At 41.8% G+C, this 22769-nt stretch overlaps 1 protein-coding gene across 16 annotated transcripts in view; it reads left to right on the forward strand.

The window, feature by feature from the left end:
• The window catches only part of CLASP1 (cytoplasmic linker associated protein 1), a 285245-nt gene that overhangs the window by 28666 nt on the left and 233810 nt on the right, over positions 1-22769 (forward strand). For all 16 annotated transcript variants that reach the window (XM_074399831.1, XM_074399832.1, XM_074399833.1 and 13 more), the window contains one exon: positions 9941-10420. In XM_074399831.1, coding sequence (XP_074255932.1) covers positions 10226-10420 — 195 coding nt within the window. In that variant the 5' untranslated portion in view covers positions 9941-10225. The remainder of the gene's footprint in view (positions 1-9940; positions 10421-22769) is intronic.

Genomic DNA, 22769 nt, shown 5'->3' on the forward strand with positions numbered 1-22769 from the left:
TGTTCTTTCGCATTTGCTGAGGAGTGATTTACTTCCAACTATGTGGTCAGTTTTAGAGTAAGTGCAATGTGGTGCTGAGAAGAATGTGTATTCTATGGATTTAGAGTGGAGAGTTCTGTACATGTCTGTTAGGTCCATTTGGTCCAGATCTGTGTTCAAGTTCTAGATATCCTTGCTGATTTTCTGTCTCATTGATCTGTCTAATATTGACAGTGGAGTGTTAAAATTTCCCACTATTACTGTGTGGGAGTCTAAGTCTCTTTGTAGGTTGTTAACAACTTGCTTTATGTACCTGGGTGCTCCTGTATTGGGTGTATATATATATTTAGGATCGTTAGCTCTTCTTGATGCAACAATCCTTTTACCATTATATAATATTCTTCTTTGTCTCTTTTGATCTTTGTTGGTTAAAGTCCATTTTATCACAGACTAGGATCATAACCCCTGCTTTTTTTTGCTCTTCATTTGCTTGGTAAATGTTCCATCCCCTTGTTTTGAGTCCATGTTTGTCTTTGCATGTGAGATGGGTCTCCTGAATACAGCACACTGATGGATCTTGACTTTTTACCCAGTTTGCCAGTCTGTGTTTTTTGATTGGGGCATTTAGGCCGTTTACATTTAACGTTGATATTGTTATGTGTGAATTTGATTCTGCCATTTTGTTACTGGCTAGTTGTTTTGCCCATTATTTGATGCAGTTTCTTCATTGTGTCATTGGTCTTTACCTTTTGGTACATTTTTGCAGTGGCTGGTACTGTTTGTTTCTTTCTATGTTTAGTGCTTCCTTCAGAAGCTCTTGTAAGGCATGTCTGGTGGCGACAGAATCTCTCAGCATTTGCTTGTCTGTAAAGGATTTTATTTCTCCTTCACTTATGAAGCTTAGTTTAGCTGGATGTGAAATTCTGGGTTGAAAGTTCTTCTCTTTAAGGATGTTGAATATTGACCCCCACTCTCTTCTGGCTTATAGGGTTTCTGCTGAGAGATCTGCTGTGAGTCTGTGGGGGGCTTCCCTTTGTGGGTGACCCGACCTTTTTCTCTGGCTGCCCTTAGCATTTTTTCCTTCATTTCAACCCTGGTGAACCTGATGATTATGTGCCTTGGAGTTGCTCTTCTTGAGGAGTGTTTTCATGATGTTCTGCGTATTTTCTGGGTTTGAATTTTGGCCTGGCTTGCTAGGTTGGGGAAGTTCTCCTGTATAATATCCTGATGAGTGTTTTCCAGTTGGATTGATTCTTCCCATCACATTCAGGTACACCTATCAAGCATAGATTAGGCCTTTTCACATAATCCCATATTTCTTGGAGGCTTTGTTCATTTCTTTTCACTCTTTTTTTCTCTAATCTTGCCTTCTTGTTTTGTTTCATTAAGTTGATCTTCAATCTCTGTTATCCTTTCATCTGCTGGATTGATTCAGCTGTTGAAACTTGTGTATGCTTCATGAAGTTCTCGTGCTGTGTTTTTGAGTTCCATCAAGTCTTTTATGTTCTTCTCTAAGCTGATTATTCTAGTTAGCATTTTGTCTAACCTTTTTTCAATGTTTTCAGTTTCTTTGCATTGGGTTAGAACATGTTTCTTTAGCTTGGAGAAGTTTGTTATTACCCACCTTCTGAAGCTTCTGTCAGTTCATCAAACTCATTCTCCATCCTGTTTTGCTCACTTTCTGGTGAGGAGTTATGATCCCCTGGAGGAGGAGAGGCATTCTGTCTTTGATGATTTCATCCTTTTTGGGCTGGTTGCTTCCCATCTTTGTGGATTTATCTACCTTCCATCTTTGAGGTTGGTGATTTTGGGTGGAGTCTCTGAGTGGACATCCTTTCTGTTGATGTTGAATCTATTTATTTTTGTTTTTTAGTGTTCCTTCTAACAGTCAGGCCCCTCTGCTATAGGACTGCTGGAGGTTCACTCGAGACCTTGCTTGCCTGGGAATCACCCGTAGGGGTGTGCGCTGCAGCGAGGATTGCTGCCTGATCTCCCCTCTGGTAGCTTCGTCCCAGAAGGGTACCCGCCAGATGTCAGCCAGAGCTCTCCTATATGAGGCATTTTTTTTGTTATTCAGGGGTCAGGAAGCTGCTTGTGGAGGCAGTCTGTCCCTTGTCTGCCTGCAGAGGCACTGCTGGGCTGCCTCAGACTCAGCCCAGCTACTGTGTAGGCTTTCTCTGGGTTTTGTTTACACAGGTGAGATTAGACTCGCCTTCGCAAAGGTGATGTGTTCCCTGCCCCAGGTAGATCGTCTTGGGTCCAGTTCTAACTGATGTGCTGGCTGCAAAACTCTCAAGCAACTGGGCTTCAGTTTGCTGGTTTTTGTGGGGGTAGGACCTGCCAAGCCATATCACCTGTCTCCCTGCTTTCAGATTTCCCTCTTTATGAGGGGCCTGGTAGATCCGTCCCACAGGGGCTCTTGATGCTAGTCAGAACTTCACCCAGATCAGTGCGGACACCTCAGTCCCGGCCTGCCAGAGCTGTCACTCATATCTGTGTGGTAAGTCGTGAGAAAAGCCTGGTGGTGTTCTCCTGGACTGTGGGTTGCAACAGCCCTGGGAGAAGCACAGTATCTAAATTGAGGTGCCAAGGAGTGAAGCCCTCTGTCCTCTGGCTGGTTGCACTTCCAGGGTTGGGCAGCGCCCCGCCCTGCCTTGGTTCGCCCTCCTTGGGCTACACCCACTGTCCAACCAGTCTCATTGAAATGAACCTGGTACCTCAGTTGGAAATGTGGAGATCACTCACCTTCTGCATCTCTCTCACTGGGAACTATGAGAGAGTTCCGGAGCTGTTCCTATTTGGCCATCTTGATGCGAGTCTGGAAGCTCTTTCAAGTCAAGTCATAGACTGTATTTCTTTTGTATCTTCTATAGTGAGATTTTATATTTGATAATTTAATGAGCAAATAAAAGTGACTGAGATGGACTGCTAATGAATAAACAGGGTATATGAATATTTTTACTCCATTTTTTCATTCTACAAATATCCATTGAGTGCATATTTGTTAGACTGAAAAACATGTTGCAGTATTTTGTGGCTCCTCCTATTGATTGGTAGAATCCATTTCCTCACACTTTTTATTTTATTTTATTTTATTTTATTTTAATGTTTCTTTGTTTTTTGAGACAGAATCTCACTCTGTGGCCCAGACTGAAGTGCAGTAGTTTGATTCAGCTCACTGCAACCTCTGCCTTCCAAGCTCAAGAGATTCTCCTGCCTCAGCCTCTTGAGTAGCTGGGATTACAGGCACGCACCACCATGCCTGACTAATTTTTGTATTTTTAGTAGAGACGGGATTTCACCATGTAGACCAGGCTGCTCTTGAAGTCTTGACCTCAGGTGATCCACCCACCTTGGCCTCCCAAAGTGCTGGGATTACAGGTGTGGGCTACTGTGCCCTGCCTCCTCACACTTTTAATGTGGACTTGCCTTGTGACTTGCTGTCACCAATAGAATGTGGCAGAAGTAATATCCAAGTTCTGGATCCCAGGCTTCAAGAGGCCTGGTGGCTTCCCCCTTTGCCATCTTGGAATGCTTCAGCCACTACATGGTGAACTCTAGGCTATGCCACTGAATGGTTAGAGATCACATGTGGAGAGAGACCCAGCCAACAGCCAGCACCAGAGTCCCAGATGTGTGAGTGACACCATTGTAGAGTCTTCAGCTGCAGTAAAAATGCCAGATGACTGAGCCACATGAATGATCCCAGGGAAGATTCACAAGATCTTCCCAGCTGAGCCCAGCCATCTCATAGATTTATGAGAACTACTAATTCATTATTGTTTTAAGCTACTAAGTAAAAATGGTCCTACTTTAACTTCTTAGAAAGAAGTCTACAGTAAACTAAAAAGTTGGCAGAGCTTATGGTTTATTCTGTTCTTCTTTCCATCCCCCATTGTTAATAGTTTTTTTTTTTTTTTTTGAGACAGAGTTTCGCTCTTGTTACCCAGGCTGGAGTGCAATGGTGCGATCTCGGCTCGCCGCAACCTCCGCCTCCTGGGTTCAGGCAATGCTCCCGCCTCAGCCTCCTGAGTAGCTGGGATTACAGGCACGCGCCACCATGCCCAGCTAATTTGTTAATAGTTCTTTATCGATAGTGTGTGTAAATGCCACAGGTAGATATGGTAATTAAGGGACTGGAGAGAGGTGGTATATATACATATTTTTAAAGGCTCTGTGCATGTCCTTTTCCATCCCTAATCTTACTTAATGCATGCTAGAGCAGGTATTCTCCATAGGGCCACTCAGGAGTCAAGACCAGAGGCCAGAATTCCGTACTTGATGCCTCTTTTCATTACATCAAGCTGTCTTTTTTTATTGTGTGCTCCTTCCTTCTTGTTGAAGTTGGTATTTTTAAACTTCCTCCTGTTGGCCTGCAGCAGAGTTGGCCTATTGTTCTGGTTCCTCCCATAATTTCTACTTTCCAGGGTACTCTAAAGGAACATGACTAGGACAGTTGTCTTGACCTTTTATTGTTTCGGCCCTGTGGACCAAGATGATATGACAGGAAAAGGTTGAGATGCTTGGAACCTAACTACTGTAGTGGGGGCAGAGAACACTGGTGTTGGGAATGAAAGGGGTTTGTGTTTGGGAAGAGCTGGAGCATTTTTTCCAGAAATATCTGAAATGTGTCCCTTTTCATGGGTGACTGATAACAGTGACATTTAGTGTGTTCAGTAGCCTTCACAGTAGATCTTGTGAAAGGGGAAAACTTTTCCTAATAAGGAAGAATAAAGGTGCTTTGCTATTGTAACCTCCTCTGTTTCTTCTGTATCATTTTAATGCCTCTCATATTCTTTTGGAAAATGTATGAAAATTGAACTTTTTTTGGCCTCAAAAATAGTGTTACATTCTGAATAATACCTGATGTCAACACTACTATAAGATATTTCTTCTCTGTAACACCACTCTTTTGAATGATGATTATAGAACTGACTGCTGGGATTGTAAACAGTAGCTCATAATCTCACTAAGGGCGGGCAGGGGCTGAGTCCTGTTTATTTTTGTGTCCCAGTGCCTCCCATGATGCCTTAAATATAATAGCCCTGGTTTTTATTTAGCTCAGCCATAGGTGACCACTGGTTAAGGTTAACTTTAGACCTAGGCTCCCTTGTTCTACTCTTCCCTTGTGGAGAGCCTGGGCAGGATATGGGTGGACGGAAGAGAGTTTCACTTCTTCCTCCAGCTCCTTTGCCCCTCTTCTTCCACCTTCTCCAACTTCTCTAACTTCACCTCTTTCTCCTCCTTCTTCTCCACCTCCCTCCTTTTTCTCCTTCTCCAACTCCCTCAACGACTCCTCCTCTTTTCCTTCTCCAGCTTTTCTAATTCCTCCTCTTCCTCTTCCTTCCGCTTTTCTTCCTTTAACTCCTTTTCCTCCTCTTTCAGTTCTTCCAAATCTTCTTCCTCCTCCTCCAGTAACTCTTCCTTCTCCTCCTCCACTTTCACTCTCTCCTGTAACTCCTCCTCCTCTTCCAGTTTCTCTTCCTCCTCTAACTCCTCTTCCGGTTCCTCTTCCTCCTCTTCCTCTAGTTCCTCTTTCTCTTGTAACTCCATCTCCTCCTCCAATTCCTCTTCCTCCTATAACTCTCCCTCCTCCTCCTCCAGTTTCTCTTCCTTTTCCTTCAACTCTTCTTCCTTTTCTAACTCCTCCAAGTCATCCTTTTTTCCCTCTTATTTTCTAAGTTTTCTGCATACTTATTTTTTGATTTTTCTTTTTTGTGATTTAGTGTAAATGTTTAGAAAACTCATCCTGGAGGATACAGGGAGGAGAACACATATATTTATTTGTTTGGATAGCTAAAAATATTTCCGAAAGGATACATAGGAAACTGGTGACATTGCTTGCTTTTGAGGAGAATAACTGGGTGACTGGGACGGTCGGGGTGGAAGGTAGGTTTTGCACATCTGTACCTTGCGAATTTGGAACTATGATTAATAGTCCCTGAAAGTAAAGATATCGAAAACACATAAAAGCATGAAAAAATGTACAAAAACATCAGTTAGGTAAGAGTAAGAGTAAAAGAGAAAGTTACCTTTTTTTTTTTTTTTTTTTTTTTTAAATTAAGAAAAAGAAAAGAGAATTCGATCTGCTTAAGCCTAGGGGCTTCCAGTCTCTTTCATTCTTTGCGTTTTGTTCTTAGGAATTTGTGACCTATTTTTGAATGTACTAAGCCTTTGTTGCATAATTACGTTCAAGAAGCATATGCTTATTAATTAGAAATCTTGTGCAATTCTAGTTGAAGGGGAGGTTTTCTTTTATGTATTTAAAAAATCACGGTAGGGAGGCTTGAACAAATTGGATCTTAGTGTTTACTTAAGGAATGGAGACCTTGCTGTCTTTCCTGTTGCTTCCTAGCTAAGCAGGAAGTCTGACCTCCTCTTGAGCTAAAACAGAGTTAGTCTAAGATTTCTAATAGTAAGATTTTCAAAGTGGGGAAAGGAAACTCATTGTCCATGTAACCTTGGAAAATTACTTACCTTTTACCTCAATTTCATCTATAAGTAAGGATGTTAACAACTACTTACAGAGTTAAAGAATTAGAGATAGTATTATATAAATCAGTATTACATAAGCACAGAACCTGACACCTCATGTAGATCCTTAAAATTGTATTATTATTATTATTGTTAGTTTTGGTTAGTATCATTTTAGACCCCTTGAAGGAGTAAACACTATGAAATTTTTTTTCATTGAGGGTGAATGAAAATGAATGACAGTTGTTTAGGAGAAGAAGGAGTATATCAGTTATTTATTGCTGTGTAACCATCTGCTCTGAATTTAGTGGCTTAAATAACAATGAAATGTTATTTCTCGGCTGGGTATGGTGGCTTACGCCTATACTCCTAACATTTTGGAAGTCTGAGGCAGGTGGATCACTAGGTCAGGAGTTCAAGGTCAGCCTGGCCAATACAGTGAAATCTCGTCTCTACTAAAAATACAAAAAGTTAGCTGGGCATGGTGGCATGCGCCTGTAGTCCCAGCTGCTCAAGAGGCTTAGGCAGGATAACTGCTTGAACCCGAGAGGCAGAGGTTGCAGTGAGCCAAGATTGTGCCACTGCACTCCAGCCTGGGTGATGGAGCAAGACTCTGTCTCAAAATGAAGAAATATTATTTCTCATAATTCTGTGGTTTGGCTTGGTGGCTTTTCTGCTTGTTTCCTTACACTTAAACTGGCATAGATGCAGTCAGATGACAACTGGAAGGGTTAGATGGTCCCACATGGCTTCGCTCACATGTCTGGCAGTTGCCGTTGGCTGTTAGAGCATGTTGGTTCCCCACGTGACCTCTCATGTCCAATAGGCTAGACCAACTTCCTTACAGCATGGCCATCCCAGGGCAGCATTTTAAGAGGGCAAGTTCCATTGCTTGCATAGCAGGTCTCTGCTTGCTTTTGTAGTTGCTGATTTCACAGGGTCAAGCCCAGAGTCACTCACTGCAAGAGGGGACTTAGACTCCACCTTGGTAAGGGAGGAATAGCAAATAATTTGTGGCCATTCTTAATATACCACCAGCCTGGTGGTTATTTGATCTGCATTGTGGATTAATATTAGGCTCAGAAAGAGATTCTTTTGTTTTTTACATTTTCTGTATCATTGATTCCTTCTTTTTTTTTTTTTTTTTTTTTTTGTGAGACGGAGTTTCGCTCTTGTTACCCAGGCTGGAGTGCAATGGCGCGATCTCGGCTCACCGCAACCTCCGCCCCCTGGGTTCAGGCAATTCTCCTGCCTCAGCCTCCTGAGTAGCTGGGATTACAGGCATGCGCCACCATGCCCAGCTAATTTTTTTGTATTTTTAGTAGAGACGGGGTTTCACTATGTTGACCAGGATGGTCTCGATCTCTTGACCTTGTGATCCGCCCGCCTATTCCTTCTTTAGTCCAACATAAGAGATGATAAAAGAACTGGAAGTATCAGGGGTGGGCGAGAAAAGAAAAAAAAAATAAAAAGAAGTGGAAGTATCATTTTTTTTTTTTTTTTTTGAGACGGAGAGTTTCGCTCTTGTTACCCAGGCTGGAGTGCAATGGCGCGATCTCGGCTCACCGCAACCTCCGCCTCCTGGGTTCAGGCAGTTCTCCTGCCTCAGCCTCCTGAGTAGCTGGGATTACAGGCATGAGCGACCATGCCCAGCTAATTTTTTGTATTTTTAGTAGAGACAGGGTTTCACCATGTTGACCAGGATGGTCTCGATCTCTCAACCTCGTGATCCACCCGCCTCGGCCTCCTATAGTGCTGGGATTACAGGCTTGAGCCACCGCGCCCGGCCGGAAGTATCATATTTGTAGTAAAAATTGGAATGAAGAATAGTAGCTGCTTTTATGTATTTGAAGATCTTTCTTGTGAAGGAGGGACTAGCTCGAGCATTTTGAAATGACTAGAAAGCAGATTTCTCCTCAATATTAGGAAGGATTGCTCTGTGAGATACTGAGCCTTGTTGAATGCCATCCCTCCCTCACCCTTCTGTGTTGTTGGAAGCGGTAAAGTGGAAGACGGGTAATTATGTGCTGGGGCTTTGAAAGGAGGATTTTCTTCACTAAATGACTTGATGTTTGTGATTCCATACCTCAGAAAGAATCTTATACTTTTCTGTTGAGATTAGGGGTGAGGATGGGGTGGTATTAGAAAGGGAGAGAATTGCTGTATTTAGACTGTGAGTTACTCTACTGAGAATTTTAATTTTACTTTATAAAAGAAAGATTTATTTTCTGGAAACTTTGAAAGTTGGAATTTACTATTGGCGTGAACAAAACTTCAATTTGGTACAGTGTCAGGGAGGTACTGAATCTTGAAGATAGGTTTCCTGTGGATCTTCTTGGTTTAAAATGAAAGGACTTAATTAATGGTTTTAGGATAAGTTAGAAATAAATGTGTACAATGCTCTAGTAGCTATAGGTTAATTAGACAGATTATGCAGTTTGTACAGTTAAAACAGTTTTGGTACTTTGCCCATATCATGTATTTTGCCCTTCTCAAACATGATTTTGAGATCTAATGTTATAACAAAACACTAGGCCCAAATGGTGTGATTGTCAGCTGAGAACACTGTGGCAATAACTGATCAGAATGTAAGCCTGTTTCCTTTCTCTTTTTTTTGAGATGAAGTTTCGCTCTGTTGCCCAGACTGGAGTGCAGTGGTGTGATCTCGGCTCACCGCAACCTCTGCCTCCTGGGTTCAAGCGATTCTCCTGCCTCAGCCTCCCTAGTAGCTGGTATTACAGGCGCTCGCCACCATGTCCAACTAATTTTTGTATTTTTAGTAGAGATGGGGTTTCACCCTGTTGGCCAGGCTGGTTTCAAACTCCTGACCTCAAATGATCTGCCTGCCTTGGCCTCCCAAAGTGTTGGGATTACCGGTGTGAGCCGCTGCACCCAGCTCCTTTTTCTTTTTGTGTCTTTCTTTTTTTTGTTGTAGGGAGAAGGAGGTGGAGGCTACCATTTACCCCACTGTAAAGTAGTGTGATGTAGGTGCTGCCCTTGACTTTGTTTAATGTCACCAAGCCAGCCACTTTGGCCAGCAGTGTTTTCTATATTACCTCCCTCATTTCCCATACTTGGTTTTTTAGAAGACTGAGAGTAAGGCGGTAAGCTGCAGTACCTACAGTGATTAGACACAGAGTGGTGTTAGGTTTCCGGTGGGTAACAATTGAAGTTACAAATAAATATACTAGCTAAAGCAGAAGATTGCTTTCCTGAATGGTGCATTTACAAGCTGGGAAATTGTGAAAAATATCAACCCGCCAACTGTGTGGCTCATTGGCTCTTCTTTGGGCTTCGATGTTCTTCCTGATAAAAATAATAATTATGTTATTCTGATATGGTTGCCAAGCCGTTCATGCTTCTCACTCTGCTTGTGATTGTAAATGATTCTGCAGCATGAGTTGCTTTGTCTTTGATTTAATGTTTCATAACATTTGAGTGTTATGTTATCTGTGCTAATTTGTTGTTCTCTTCTCTTACTTTTCAGAATGGACTGCTGAATTATGAAGTATTTCAGACCCAATAGTAGAACATCACTCTGCTACTCACTCCTTTATCTCCTACTAGTTATTTAAATTGGACTTTTAATATCCTACCAGCTGCTCTTCAGACACACATGGTGCATTGTTGCCATTCCCCAGATTGCATCTTTGAAACACAGGCTCTTAGTAACCTTCAGCGAACAAAGAGGCAACCTCCCAGATACGTCTGCTGGGAGGGAGTCATCCTGACTGCCCTCTAGCTTTTGCTGGATCTGGATTTGAATTCCATCATGGAGCCTCGCATGGAGTCCTGCCTGGCGCAGGTGTTGCAGAAGGATGTTGGGAAACGATTGCAGGTTGGCCAAGAGCTGATAGACTATTTCTCAGATAAACAGAAGTCTGCTGACCTTGAGCATGACCAGACCATGTTAGATAAACTTGTGGATGGACTTGCTACCTCTTGGGTGAACTCTAGCAATTACAAGGTAAGCTGTGCTTTAGAAGACACTTTTGTAGGTGGCTGGGCTGCATTGGTAGATCAAAATTGACCCTTATAAAAATCCCTCGTGAGCAGTCAGCATGCTTCCTTGACTTCCAATAAGTCACTCAATCAGGTTGTGGCCTTGGGTTATTTCATTCTGGAGAAAGTAAAGTTTTCTTTGATACTCATTGAAGATCAAACATTCTTATCCTTAGCACTTTCAGAGAAGGTCAAGTGAACACATAAGGGGAGGATTTTTGTTGGAAAATTTACAAGCATTTGTAGCCTTGAAGTTAATGTGTATATTGTGTCTTGCAGCAAATAGGTCCTGAGACCTTGGTGAGTTGCCCTTTAAGAATAACAAATGTCTCCACTGATTTTTTCTGGGGTGCAGAATTGGTATTAGGGTGTGACTTTCAGGTCACTGTTGTGAAGCTGGCCCAGGTACCAGGACAGAAATAGAATAGGTTGTCAAGGACTTTTCTGTGACCTGTGTGTAATGGCCTGGAGATATCCTTCAGGATCTAGAGGTCAAGGCTGTTCATGTGACTGTGGCAGGGGGTGGGGGGTGGGCGTGGGGCTAGGTCCCATGGGTCAGATGAGTTGTGAATGTTTACCATTTTACCTTTCAAAAACAGTTTTCATGAATAAAAGCTAGATTGGACTTAAAGTGCTGAAAAGGTGCTGTGCCTCTCTCTGCTCCTTCCCCTATCCCCATCCCCTGTTCTCTCTTCTCATTTTCCTGGAGGGTGGCCACTGTGGATCAAGGTTGAGATGGAAGGAAGAGTGGAAAGTTTGCTAATAGGTGCTATAGACGTTGTAAAAGGGGCTTACAGAAGTAGAGTCTTCTGTGCTTTTTTATTGACTCAATCTTTTGAGATTGGTTTGGACAAAAGTCACAGGACTCCTTTGCTCTGGTATGTACTCTATTTTCTAAATATGTTAACTGTGGCCCTAATATTTTACTTACCAATGGGTATAAAATTGATCTGTCCTATCTTTGTTTATTTTATTTTTATGAATTTTTTGTTTTGAGGCAGAGTCTTACTCTGTTGCTCAGGCTGGAGTGCGATGGCTTGATCTTGGCTTACTGCAACCTCTGCCTCCTGGGTTCAAGTGATTCTCAAGCCTCAGCCTCCTAGGTACCTGGGAATACAGGTGCTTGCTACCACACCCAGCTAATTTTTGTATTTTTAGTAGAGATACGGTTTCACCATGTTGATCAGGCTGCTTTTGAACTCCTGACCTCAGATGATCCACCCGCCTTGACCTCCCAAAGTGCTGGGATTACAGGCGTGAACCACCGTACCCGGCTCATTTATTTATTTTTGAGACCGAGTGTTGCTCTGTTGCCCAGGCTGGAGTGCGGTAGCACTATCTCAGCTCACTGCAACCTCCACCTCCTGGGCTCAAGCAGTCCTCCCACCTCAGCCTCCCAAGTAGCTGGAAATACAGACATGTGCGACCATGCTCCACTAATTTTTGTATTTTTGTTTTGCCAGGTTGCCCAGGGTGATCTTGAACTCCTGGGCTCAAGCAGTACACCCACCCCAGCCTTCCAAAGTGCCAGGATTACAGGCATATGCCACCACACACAGCCTATCTTAACCTGTCTTTAAACTCTGAACTAAAATTCTATTTCATTCATCTGTTTATTCACTTAGCTGAAGTTATCAATTGCTTCTTATGTGTCTGGCATTGGTACTGGATGGTGGGAGTGTTAAAAGATGAGAGGTGTTAGAGTCTAGTCATTACAGTTTTGTTCTTTTTTAAAAATAACTTTTAAAAATTGACAAATAATTTTACATACTTGTGGGGTACCTAATGATGTTTTGATGAATATAATTTGTAGTGATCAGGTCAGGGTAATTAGCATATCTGTCATCTCAAATGTTTATCATTTCTTTGTGTTGGGAATGTTTAATATCCTCCTTCTAGCTATTTGGAACTATAGTACTGTTAACTCTAGTCATCCTGCAGTGGTATAGAACACCAGAACTTATTCCTCCTATCTAGTTATAATTTTGTATTCTTTAACAACTCTCTTCCTATACACCTCTTTTCCTCCTATCCTTCCCAGCTTCTGCTATTCTGTCTTCTACTTTTTGCTTATGAGATCAGCTTTTTTTATGCTTCACATATGAGTGAGAACGTGCAGTGTTTAACTTTCTGTTCCTGGCTTATTTCACTTAGCATAATGCACTTTAGTTCCATCCATGTTGCTGTGAAGGACAGGATTTTATTCTTTTTTATGGCTGAATAATATTCCATTGAATATACATACCACATTTGCTTTATCCATTTTGTGTTGTTGGATGTATAGGTTGATTCTTTGCTGTTGTGACTAGTGCTGCAATAAGATGGGGGTGCAGATATCTCTTCCATATTTTGATTTTCTCTCATTTGGGTAAATTCCCACTAGTAGGATTGCTGGATCATATTGTAGTTCTAGTTATAGTTTTTTGAGGAACCTCCATACTGTTTTCCATCGTTGCTGTACTAGTACTTGTATATGAGTTCCCTTTTCTCTGCTGCATTCTCATCAGATTTACTATTTTTTTGTCTTTTTGATAATAGCCATCCTAACAGGGGTGAGATGATACCTCATTGTGGTTTTGATTTGCATTTCCCTCATGATTAGTGATGTCGAATATTTTCTCATTTATTTGTTGGTTATTGGTATGTGTTCCTTTGAGAAATGTCTGTTTAGATTATTTTTTCATTTTTAAAATTGGAATTTTTTTTTTTTTTTCTGTTGAGATATTTGAGTTCCTTGTTTATTCTGGAATTAATCCCCTGTCTGGCAGGTCCAATGGTAATGGGTTATCAGAATTTAACATTAGTGTCACTAAAGTTGGTATACGACTCCCCACTGTTAAATTTGACTGGCTTAAACAGAAAAATACCCTGTTGGAGGAATAATTTACTATTCTGTATAATAATACACTATTCTGTATAATAATTATTCTGTATAATAATTCTCCTATTCTTTTTTTAGACGGAGTTTCACTCTTGTTACCCAGGCTGGAGTGCGATGGCGCGATCTCGGCTCACCGCAACCTCCGCCTCCTGGGCTCAGGCAATTCTCCTGCCTCAGCCTCCTAAGTAGCTGGGATTACAGGCACGCGCCACCACGCCCAGCTAGTTTTTTGTATTTTCAGTAGAGACGGGGTTTCACCATGTTGACCAGGTTGGTCTCGATCTCTCGACCTCGTGATCCACCCACCTCAGCCTCCCAAAGTGCTGGGATTACAGGCTTGAGCCACCGCGCCCGGCCATAATTCTCCTATTCTGTAATTTGTCTTTTTACTCTGTTGTTTCTTTGTTGCACTGAAGCTTTTTAGTTTAACATAATCCCACTTGTTCATTTTTGCTTTTGCTTTTTGTGCTTTTGAGGTCTGTCTTTTCCCAGACTAAATAATGTCCTGAAAAATTTCTTAAATGTTTTCATCTGGTCGTTTTACTGTTTGGATCTTACGTTTAGGTCCCTATCCACTTACAGTTGATTTTTATATAGAGCGAGAGATGGGGATCCAGTTTCATTCCATTGCATATGGATATCCAGTTTTCCCACTATCATTTATTGAAGAGACTGGGCTTTCCCCAGCAAGTGTTCTGGCATGTTGGTCAAAAGTCAGTTGGCCATAGATATGCGGATTAATTTTTGTGTTCCTATTTTGTTCCATTGGCCTATTTTTATGCCAGTACCAGGCTGTTTTGGTTACTACAGCTTTGTAGTTTACTTTGAGGTCTGTTAGTGTGATGCCTCTAGCTTTTTTCTTTTTGCTCAGGGTGGCTTTGGCTATTCTGGGTCTTTTGTGGCCCCCTACAAATTTTAGGAAATTTTTTTTTTTCTATTTCTGTGAAGAATGTCATTGGTGTTTTGATAGAGATGGCATTCAATCTGTAGATTGCTATTGTCATTTTAACTATATTAATTCCTCCAGTCCATGAGCATGTGACGTCTTTCTATGTGTTTGTATCCTCTTCATTTTCTTTCATGAGTGTTTTGTAGTTTTCCTTGTAGTGTCTTTCACCTCTTTGGTTAAATTTATTCCTAGTATTTTATTTTATTTTTGGTAGCTGTCATAAATGGAATTGCCCCCTCCTCCCCCTTTTTTTTTTGAGGTGGAATCTTGCTCTGTCACCCAGGCTGGAGTGCAGTGGCGAGATCTCAGCTCACTGCAACCTCTGCCTCCTGGGTTCAAGTGATTCTCCTGCCTCAGCCTCCTGAGTAGCTGGGATTGCAGGTGCGCGCCACCACAGCTGGCTAATTTTTGTGTCTTTATTAGAGACGGGGTTTCACCATGTTGGCCAGACTGGCTTTGAACTCCTGACCTCAGGTGATCTACCTGCCTCGGCCTCCCAGTGTGCTGGGATTACAGGTGTGAGCCACTGTGTCCGGCCGGAATTACCTTCTTGATTTCTTTTTTAGCTAGTTTGTCGTTGGTGTATAGAAATGCTACTGATTTTTGCATATTTTGTGTCCTGTAACCTTACTGAATTCAGTCATCAGTGGTAAGAGTTTTTTGGTAGAATCTTCAGGTTTTTCTGTATATAAGATTATGTTATCTGCAAACAGGAACAATTTTTCCTCCTCTTTCCAATTTGAATGTCTTTTATTTCTTTCTCTTGACTAATTGCTCTGGGAAGGACTTCCAGTACTGTGTTGAATAGAGGGTGAGAGTAGGCATACTTGTGTTTTAGTTCTTAAAAGCTGAAAGCTGGCCGGTCATGGTGGCTCACGCATAATCCCAGCACTTTGGGAGGCCAAAGCCGGTAGATCCCGAGGTCAGGATTTTGAGATCAGCCTGGCCAACGTGGTGAAACCCCATCTCTACTAAAGATACAAAAATTAGGCCGGGCGCGGTGGCTCAAGCCTGTAATCCCAGCACTTTGGGAGGCCGAGGCGGGTGGATCACGAGGTCGAGAGATCGAGACCATCCTGGTCAACATGGTGAAACCCCGTCTCTACTAAAAATACTAAAAATTAGCTGGGCATGGTGGTGCGTGCCTGTAATCCCAGCTACTCAGGAGGCTGAGGCAGGAGAATTGCCTGAACCCAGGAGGCGGAGGTTGCAGTGAGCCGAGATCGCGCCATTGCACTCCAGCCTGGGTAACAAGAGCAAAACTCCGTCTCAAAAAAAAAAAAAAAAAAAAAAAAAAAGATACAAAAATTAGTGGGGTGTGGTGGTGGGTGCCTGTAATCCCAGCTACTTGGGAGGCTAAGTCAGGAGAATTACTTGAACCTGGGAAGTAGAGGTTGCAGTGAACTGAGGTTGTGCCACTGCACTCCAGCCTGGGCGACAGAGCAAGACTCCATCTCAAAAAAAAAAAACAAAACCACAAACAAACACACCTGAAAGCTTTTCCTCATTCAGTCAGATGTTAGCTATGGTTGTTACATTTTTTTTTTTTTTTTTTTTTCTCGAGACGGAGTTTCGCTCTCGTTACCCAGGCTGGAGTGCAATGGCGCGATCTCGGCTCACCGCAACCTCCGCCTCCTGGGTTCAGGCAATTCTCCTGCCTCAGCCTCCTGAGTAGCTGGGATTACAGGCACGCGCCACCATGCCCAGCTAATTTTTTGTATTTTTAGTAGAGACGGGGTTTCACCATGTTGACCAGGATGGTCTCGATCTCTCGACCTCGTGATCCACCCACCTCGGCCTCCCAAAGTGCTGGGATTACAGGCTTGAGCCACCGCGCCCGGCCTGGTTGTTACATTTTTAAGGGCTGTGAAATCACCTTGTGTATGTTTTTGAGTCATAGCTCCACCACTGTTACTGTGTGCATATTAGGATGCTTCTGGCTAAGAGTAATTGAAAAGTGATTCAAATGGCCTAAAGTTCTCCAAGGAAATCTAGTGTCTCAAATAAATCCAGTAGTAGTTAAGGCAATGTCTAGGGAAGGAGAGTGTCTTCTTGTGCCTTTCACTTAGGGAAGGAAACCTTTCTCAGAAGCTCCTCAGCAGACTTTTCTTTCATCACATTTGCCAGAGGGCTTTGCATGCCCACCCTAGTACCACTGGAAAATGAGTGTCTGTGATTGCCTTTGACTGTCATACTTAACCTATTGGTCTTACGTCGGGGCCTCACTTGAGTGAAGCATGTGGCCATGTGAAGGAGGGCGGATACGTGAATAATATCAGGCTCCTAATAGGAGGAAGGAGGTTGGGGATGGGACTAGGGTAGCATGGATGTTAAATTACTAGGTTGGTGAAAAAGTAATTGTCTTCAAGGAGCTCATAGACTTTGGAGAGGAAACTGATAAACAAGTTACAGTACAGAGTAGTGTAGTGTGTGCAGTAATGCAAATACACGGAATTCTGTGGGAAGACAGAAGAAAGTAGTAACATTGCCTAAAGGAATTGAAAATTTTGAAGATTGGTTAGTTTTTCTGGAATAGCACTTGCAGGGTTACAAAGGAGTGAAAGATTAAGACTTGACTCTTGGGGCCGGGCGCGGTGGCTCAAGCCTGTAATCCCAGCACTTTGGGAGGCCGAAGTGAGTGGATCACAAGGTCAAGAGATCGAGACCATCCTGGTCAACATGGTGAAACCCCGTCTCTACTAAAAATACAAAAAAAAAATTAGCTGGGCATGGTGGCGCGTGCCTGTAATCCCAGCTACTCAGGAGGCTGAGGCAGGAGAATTGCCTGAGCCCAGGAGGCGGAGGTTGCGGTGAGCCGAGATCACACCACTGCACTCCAGCCTGGGTAACAAGAGCGAAACTCCGTCTCAAAAAAAAAAAAAAAAAAAAAAGACTTGATTCTTGGTGAAGTAATTCCTAGGCAAAGACAGATTAGTATGAAGGAAAGTGAGGAAGATGGGGTTTACCACTAACTTGCTTGTAACCATGGACAACTCAGTTAACCTGTTTGTGCAATGCCGATATTAGACTAGATCATCACTTGGGAGCCCTCAAGCTCCAATATTTTGTATGACATAATAGAGATGTTTTTTTGCACTCAAGGACCATGTCTTATGGTTTGTAAGTTCTCTAAGTGTGGTGAAAAACTCAGGGTATGCTTAGTTGGAAAGGCCTTGACAGAGAAGTGGGATTAAATAGCATTATGAAGAACCAAAAGGTGTAAGCTGCAAACAGTTCTGAGAAAGTTTCTCTTCGTTTCCTGTTTCTCCCTTTATGGATAGTACTATCTTGGTAGACTGTAGAAGGTTTAGTCTCTCTTAAGCTTCTTTACAGAGCATGTTACCCCTGGATCAAGTGTGTTCATGGGCAGGAGGAGACTGTGTTGACAGATAAGGGAGGTTCCTCTCATTTCCTTTGCCTATCTCCAAAACCTTGGCTTTCATTGAGGTTTTTATTCCCCCCGCCTTGTGTCCTTGAGAGGAGAGCCAGAAAAGATTATTGGATTCAGATTAAGTGACTTCTGTTTCTTTTTCTGGCAGTCTCCTCGCTGCTGCCACCAAGTGACACATCCTCTCAGAGACTGTCCATTCTTCCCAGGTGTTTCTTTCAGTGTTTGTCCTATTGGCTGTAGGAGGTAAATTTCCGTGGTGTAATCTAGAAAGACAGGTGCCTCTGTCATAAGTAGAAAAGCTGCAGTTACCAGCACTAAGCAAAAGCAGAAAACCTTAGGAAAGATTATTTCAAGAAAATTTCTGTGGATTGTTGAGTAAAAAATGGTGTCCTTGATTTTTGTGATTAGTGGCATTTCTTCCTAAATGTGTTTACCTATATGCAAGGGCAACAAAGTGTACTGGAAATAATTTAGATTTGAGTGTGAATTGTCTGGATTTCTGTTCTGGCTCTGCCGCTCGTATCTTTGAGCAGGTAGATTTCTCTCTAGAACATATTTCCTCGTCTGTAAAATGGGTCTGATGATATTCACTATGTAGAGAATTCAGAGAACCCATGTATATAAGGTGCCAGTGTAGTGCTTTTAATATGGAGCATGTGGTCAGTAAAAGGAAATTGATGAAAATGTATATTATTGAGCCAAATTATCATAAAAGCTGAGGAAAGTTAACTTTTATATAGGACTGAGGTTACATGTCTTCTGGTGGCCTTGTCAGTTAGCTGATGCCCTGGAACAGAGGTCTTGGATCTCTTGTAATAAGATTTGAATCCATCAGCTGTGCAGTGTTGATAATAAAGTTCCTGAGTAGAGCAGCAGCTGGCTGGGAAGTCTGTAAAGGGTGAGTTAAAAACCTACTGCTATAAACCAGTCCATTGATTGAGGCCCCCTGTTTTAGGAGATTTCACTTGTTTGTAAAATTTTTAACACTTACACTTTCCCTTGTTTTGGAAAATTAAAATTTAAATAAGGATACATGCAACAGAAGAAGTAATAAATTGAATGTCAAAGCAGAAAAGAAAAACAGCTGGAGTGAGAACATGGAGGCAACAATGAGGCTAATGAGTAACAGCTAATGTTTACTAGTAGCTAACATTTATGAAGCACCATTATGTGCTAGACACTGTTAAGTATTTTGCATGCATTGCCTCATGTAATTATGACATAGATGCCGTATGATAAGCCCTGTGATTATTCTCATTCTTTAACTGGGGACACTGAAGAAACTTGCCTGAGATTACATGAGTAGAAAGTGTCAGAGGCAGGATTTTAGTCTGAATAGTCTGACTTTAGAACCCTACTGATTGTAGCAGAGGTAATAGTTGCATTTATTGGAGCATAAAGAAAAGGGTGTAATGATGTACCCCAAAGTTGATCTCTTTAAAGAGACCAAGTTCTGAATGAGAGAGAAGCAACTTACTTTGTACTTTAATAAACGAAAAATATTTGAGAACACACACACACACACACACACACACACACTTTTTTTGAGATGGAGTCTTACTCTGTTGCCCAGGCTGGAGTGCAGCGGCACGATCTCGGCTTACTGCAATCTCCGCCTCCCGGGTTCAAGCGATTCTCCTGCCTCAGCTTCCCGAGTAGCTGAGACTATAGGCGTGCAGCACCACACTGACTAATTTTTTTTGTATTTTTTAGTAGAAACGGGGTTTTACCATACTGGACAGGCTGATCTTGAACTCCTGACCTCATGATCCCCTCATCTGGGGCTCCCAAAGAGCTGGATTACAAGTGTGAGCCACTGCACCCAGCCAGATGAATATATTTAAAATAGTTCTTTGGTCCTAGTAGAATCATGACCATATATACTTTTTAAACTTTTTATTTTGGAAAATATCCAGACATGTAGGAAAATTTCAAAAAACAGTTCAAGTAATTTTTATGTATGTTTCACCTGGACCCCAGTGTTAAATCTTTATCACATTTGTCTTATCATTTTCTCTATTACTATGCTTATTGTAATCATTTGAGACTGTAGACACAGTGCTCCATTCAATACCTGTGTGTATAGTAGTTTTTAGAAACAAGGTCGTTCATTTATGTAATCTTAGTACAGCTGTCTAAATCAAGATTAAGATTGATAAACTACTAATGCCTAATTGATGAGACATATTCAAATTTCACCTGTTTTCATGCTAATGTCCTTTATAGCACAAGCAAAATTTTTTTTAGATTAATGTCCTTTATAGCACAAGAAAAAAAGTCTAAAATTTTTAAAAAATTAAAACAAGTGTTTAAAAAATTTTCATGCTAATGTCCTTTACACCACAAGAAAAAAAATTTAATTAAAAAAAAATTTGGTTCATGATCCAGTCCTGGAGAACACACTACATTTAGGTCTCATGTCTTTGTAGTTTCCTTTACACTGGAACAGTTCATTGTCAGTCTTTCCTTATTTTTCTTGACTTAATACTTTTGAAGAATTAGGTCAACTTACTGTGTGTAGTCCTTCAGTTTGACATTGTTTGATGCTTCCTTCTGGATGAAGTTTGTACATTTTTGGCAGGAATACCATAGCTGTGACATATCCTTCTCCGTGCATCACATCAGGAGGCACACGATATCTTTTCCTCCTACATGGTTGAAGAGGTGTTTGCCAAGTTTCTTCAAAAAGTTACTTTTTTCCCCTCTTTATAATTAATAGATTTCTTGTGGGGAGATACTCTGAGACTGTATAAATATCCTATTACTCATCAAACGTTAACCTATAGCCTCAGAATCTATTGATGATTCTTGCCTAAAACAGTTACTAATTACTGTGCTGGCTGCCAAAGGATGATTTTCTAGTTCACCATTCCTTCTTCATTTATTAGTTGGCTTCTTTTTTTTTTTTTTTTTTTGAGACAGAGATTCACTTTTGTTGCCCACGCTAGAGTGCAGTGGCATGATCTTGACTCACCGCAATCTCTCCCTCCCAGATTCAAGTGATTCTCCTGCCTCAGTCTCCTAAGTAGTTGGGGTATTGCAGGCATGTATTACCATGGCCGGCTAGTTATGTATTTTTTTTCCTTTTTCTCCTTAGAGGAGGAGAAGGGGGTGGGGAGGGGAGGGAGGCAATTTTGTATTTTTAGTAGAGACGGGGTTTCTCCATGTTGGTCAGCCTGGTCTCGAACTCCCGACTTCAGGTGATCTGCCCACCTCGGCCTCCCCAAGTGTGGAATTATGGGTGTGAGCCACCGCGCCTTGCAACTTCATTTGTTTTTGAGATGTATATCCGATATTGGCTTCATATTTTTATGAAATGTATAGTAAGAGTGAAGTGTGTATTTTGATAGTTATCCCAAAAAGGAACTACTGTGAAGGAGAAAAAAAATGTTTAAAATTAATGTTACTTAGGTACATTTATATTCATACATTGGTTAAGGCAACCTAATAGTTTAGTGAGCATGTAATAATGTGATGAAGTTTGGGTTGAGCCTGAAGTAAAAATGGAGTGATGGCTAGCTAAAAAGTTTTCATAAATATGAAGGGAATATAAAAAGACATGTAATAGCAAAATGACTTCCTGGAGTTAGCAGGGTATTAAAGGACACTTTGCAGGAGAGGAAGAAAAGCAAAACATGCATATGGATGACACAATCTGAATATAAGTGAGATCCAGGTTATTCAGCTATAGACGGAACTCACCAGCTTGAACTGTGGGCTTAGGGGGAATTGTCAGACAGCATTGGAGTAAAAAGAAAACCAAGCTGGCAGGCTCTACCAAGTTGTCTGTTTAACAGGTTAGGTAGAGGGAGAGTCTGTGACAAGGGCCATGGTAAGGAATGCAGATAAATCAGATGAAAATGGCTTGAAGTAGAGAATGGGAGATCAACCTGCAAGAATTATTTGAGCTACAGCTGCATTTTACGTGGGATTTGGGGGAGGGGCAAAGAGGGAGCTGTTAAAGATGGCGGTCCGGTCCGTTGTGGACCAAATAGATGGGGTTATAAATGGGGAGGAAGTTCTTTGATGACTCCTAGGAATCTCTCTGTGTTTAACCATTCTTAAAAGCTTTGTGGCAGGGCGCGGTGGCTCATGCCTATAATCCCAGCACTTTGGGAGGCTGAGGCGGGTGGATCACGAGGTCAAGAGATAAAGACCATCCTGGTCGACATGGTGAAACCCCGTCACTACTAAAAATACAAAAATTAGCTGGGCATGGTGGTGAGTGCCTGTAGTCCTAGCTACTCGGGAGGCTGAGGCAGGAGAATTGCCTGAAGCCAGGAGGCGGAGGTTGCGGTGAGCCGAGATCGCGCCACTGCACTCCAGCCTGGGTAACAAGAGCGAAACTCTGTCTCAAAAAAAAAAAAAAAAAAAAAAAAAAAAAGCTTTGTGGATGAGATGGCCTTTAGGATTCTTTTGGATGAGGGATGAGAGAGATAGCTGAGCAGGCTCCCTGAAGGAGGATGTTCAGGTGTCCTTAATAGCGATAATCTCAGAATTATCTGAGAGATACAAGTGGCCTGGTTGTGCACATTTCGTAGGTGGAGGCGCCCTGAGGGCAGTCAGGAGAGACTTCCCTGCAGCACTGTAGTAGTACCTTAGTACTGATTTGCAGGGCAATGGAAGCCATTGAAAGACCTCAGGGAGAGCTGAGACCCAGACACCGAACTAGTGGGTGCTGAAGATTGTTTGATAAAGGCATTGTGGACTAGGACTAAGAAGAAGTGATGGAGAAGCAAATTTGAGTTACAGCATTAGGGAGAAGGATGACCTGGTGGTTTTTGGTATTAGTGTGCATATATGAAGGACTGGGATGAATTTGATAATTGTTTGAGATTTCAGGTTTCATGATACAATTTATTGGCTGTGGATAGCCTTGTTAAAAACGGTGTTCAAGTTCTTTTTCTGCATGGTGCATTTGATTTTGATTTAGAAAAGTAATTTTAAAAAATCAAATAATTTTTGAAGAACATTTAGAAAAATAGCTATGGAGATATTTTTGTCTTTACTTCTTTGGCTGAGAATCTTAAGCTTATGTTCTTTGTGATTTATACATATATCTTGGGAACAACCTTTTTCTTTCTTTCTTTTTT

This window comes from Saimiri boliviensis, chromosome 5 (assembly GCF_048565385.1).
Source record: "Saimiri boliviensis isolate mSaiBol1 chromosome 5, mSaiBol1.pri, whole genome shotgun sequence".
NCBI lineage: Eukaryota > Metazoa > Chordata > Mammalia > Primates > Cebidae > Saimiri > Saimiri boliviensis.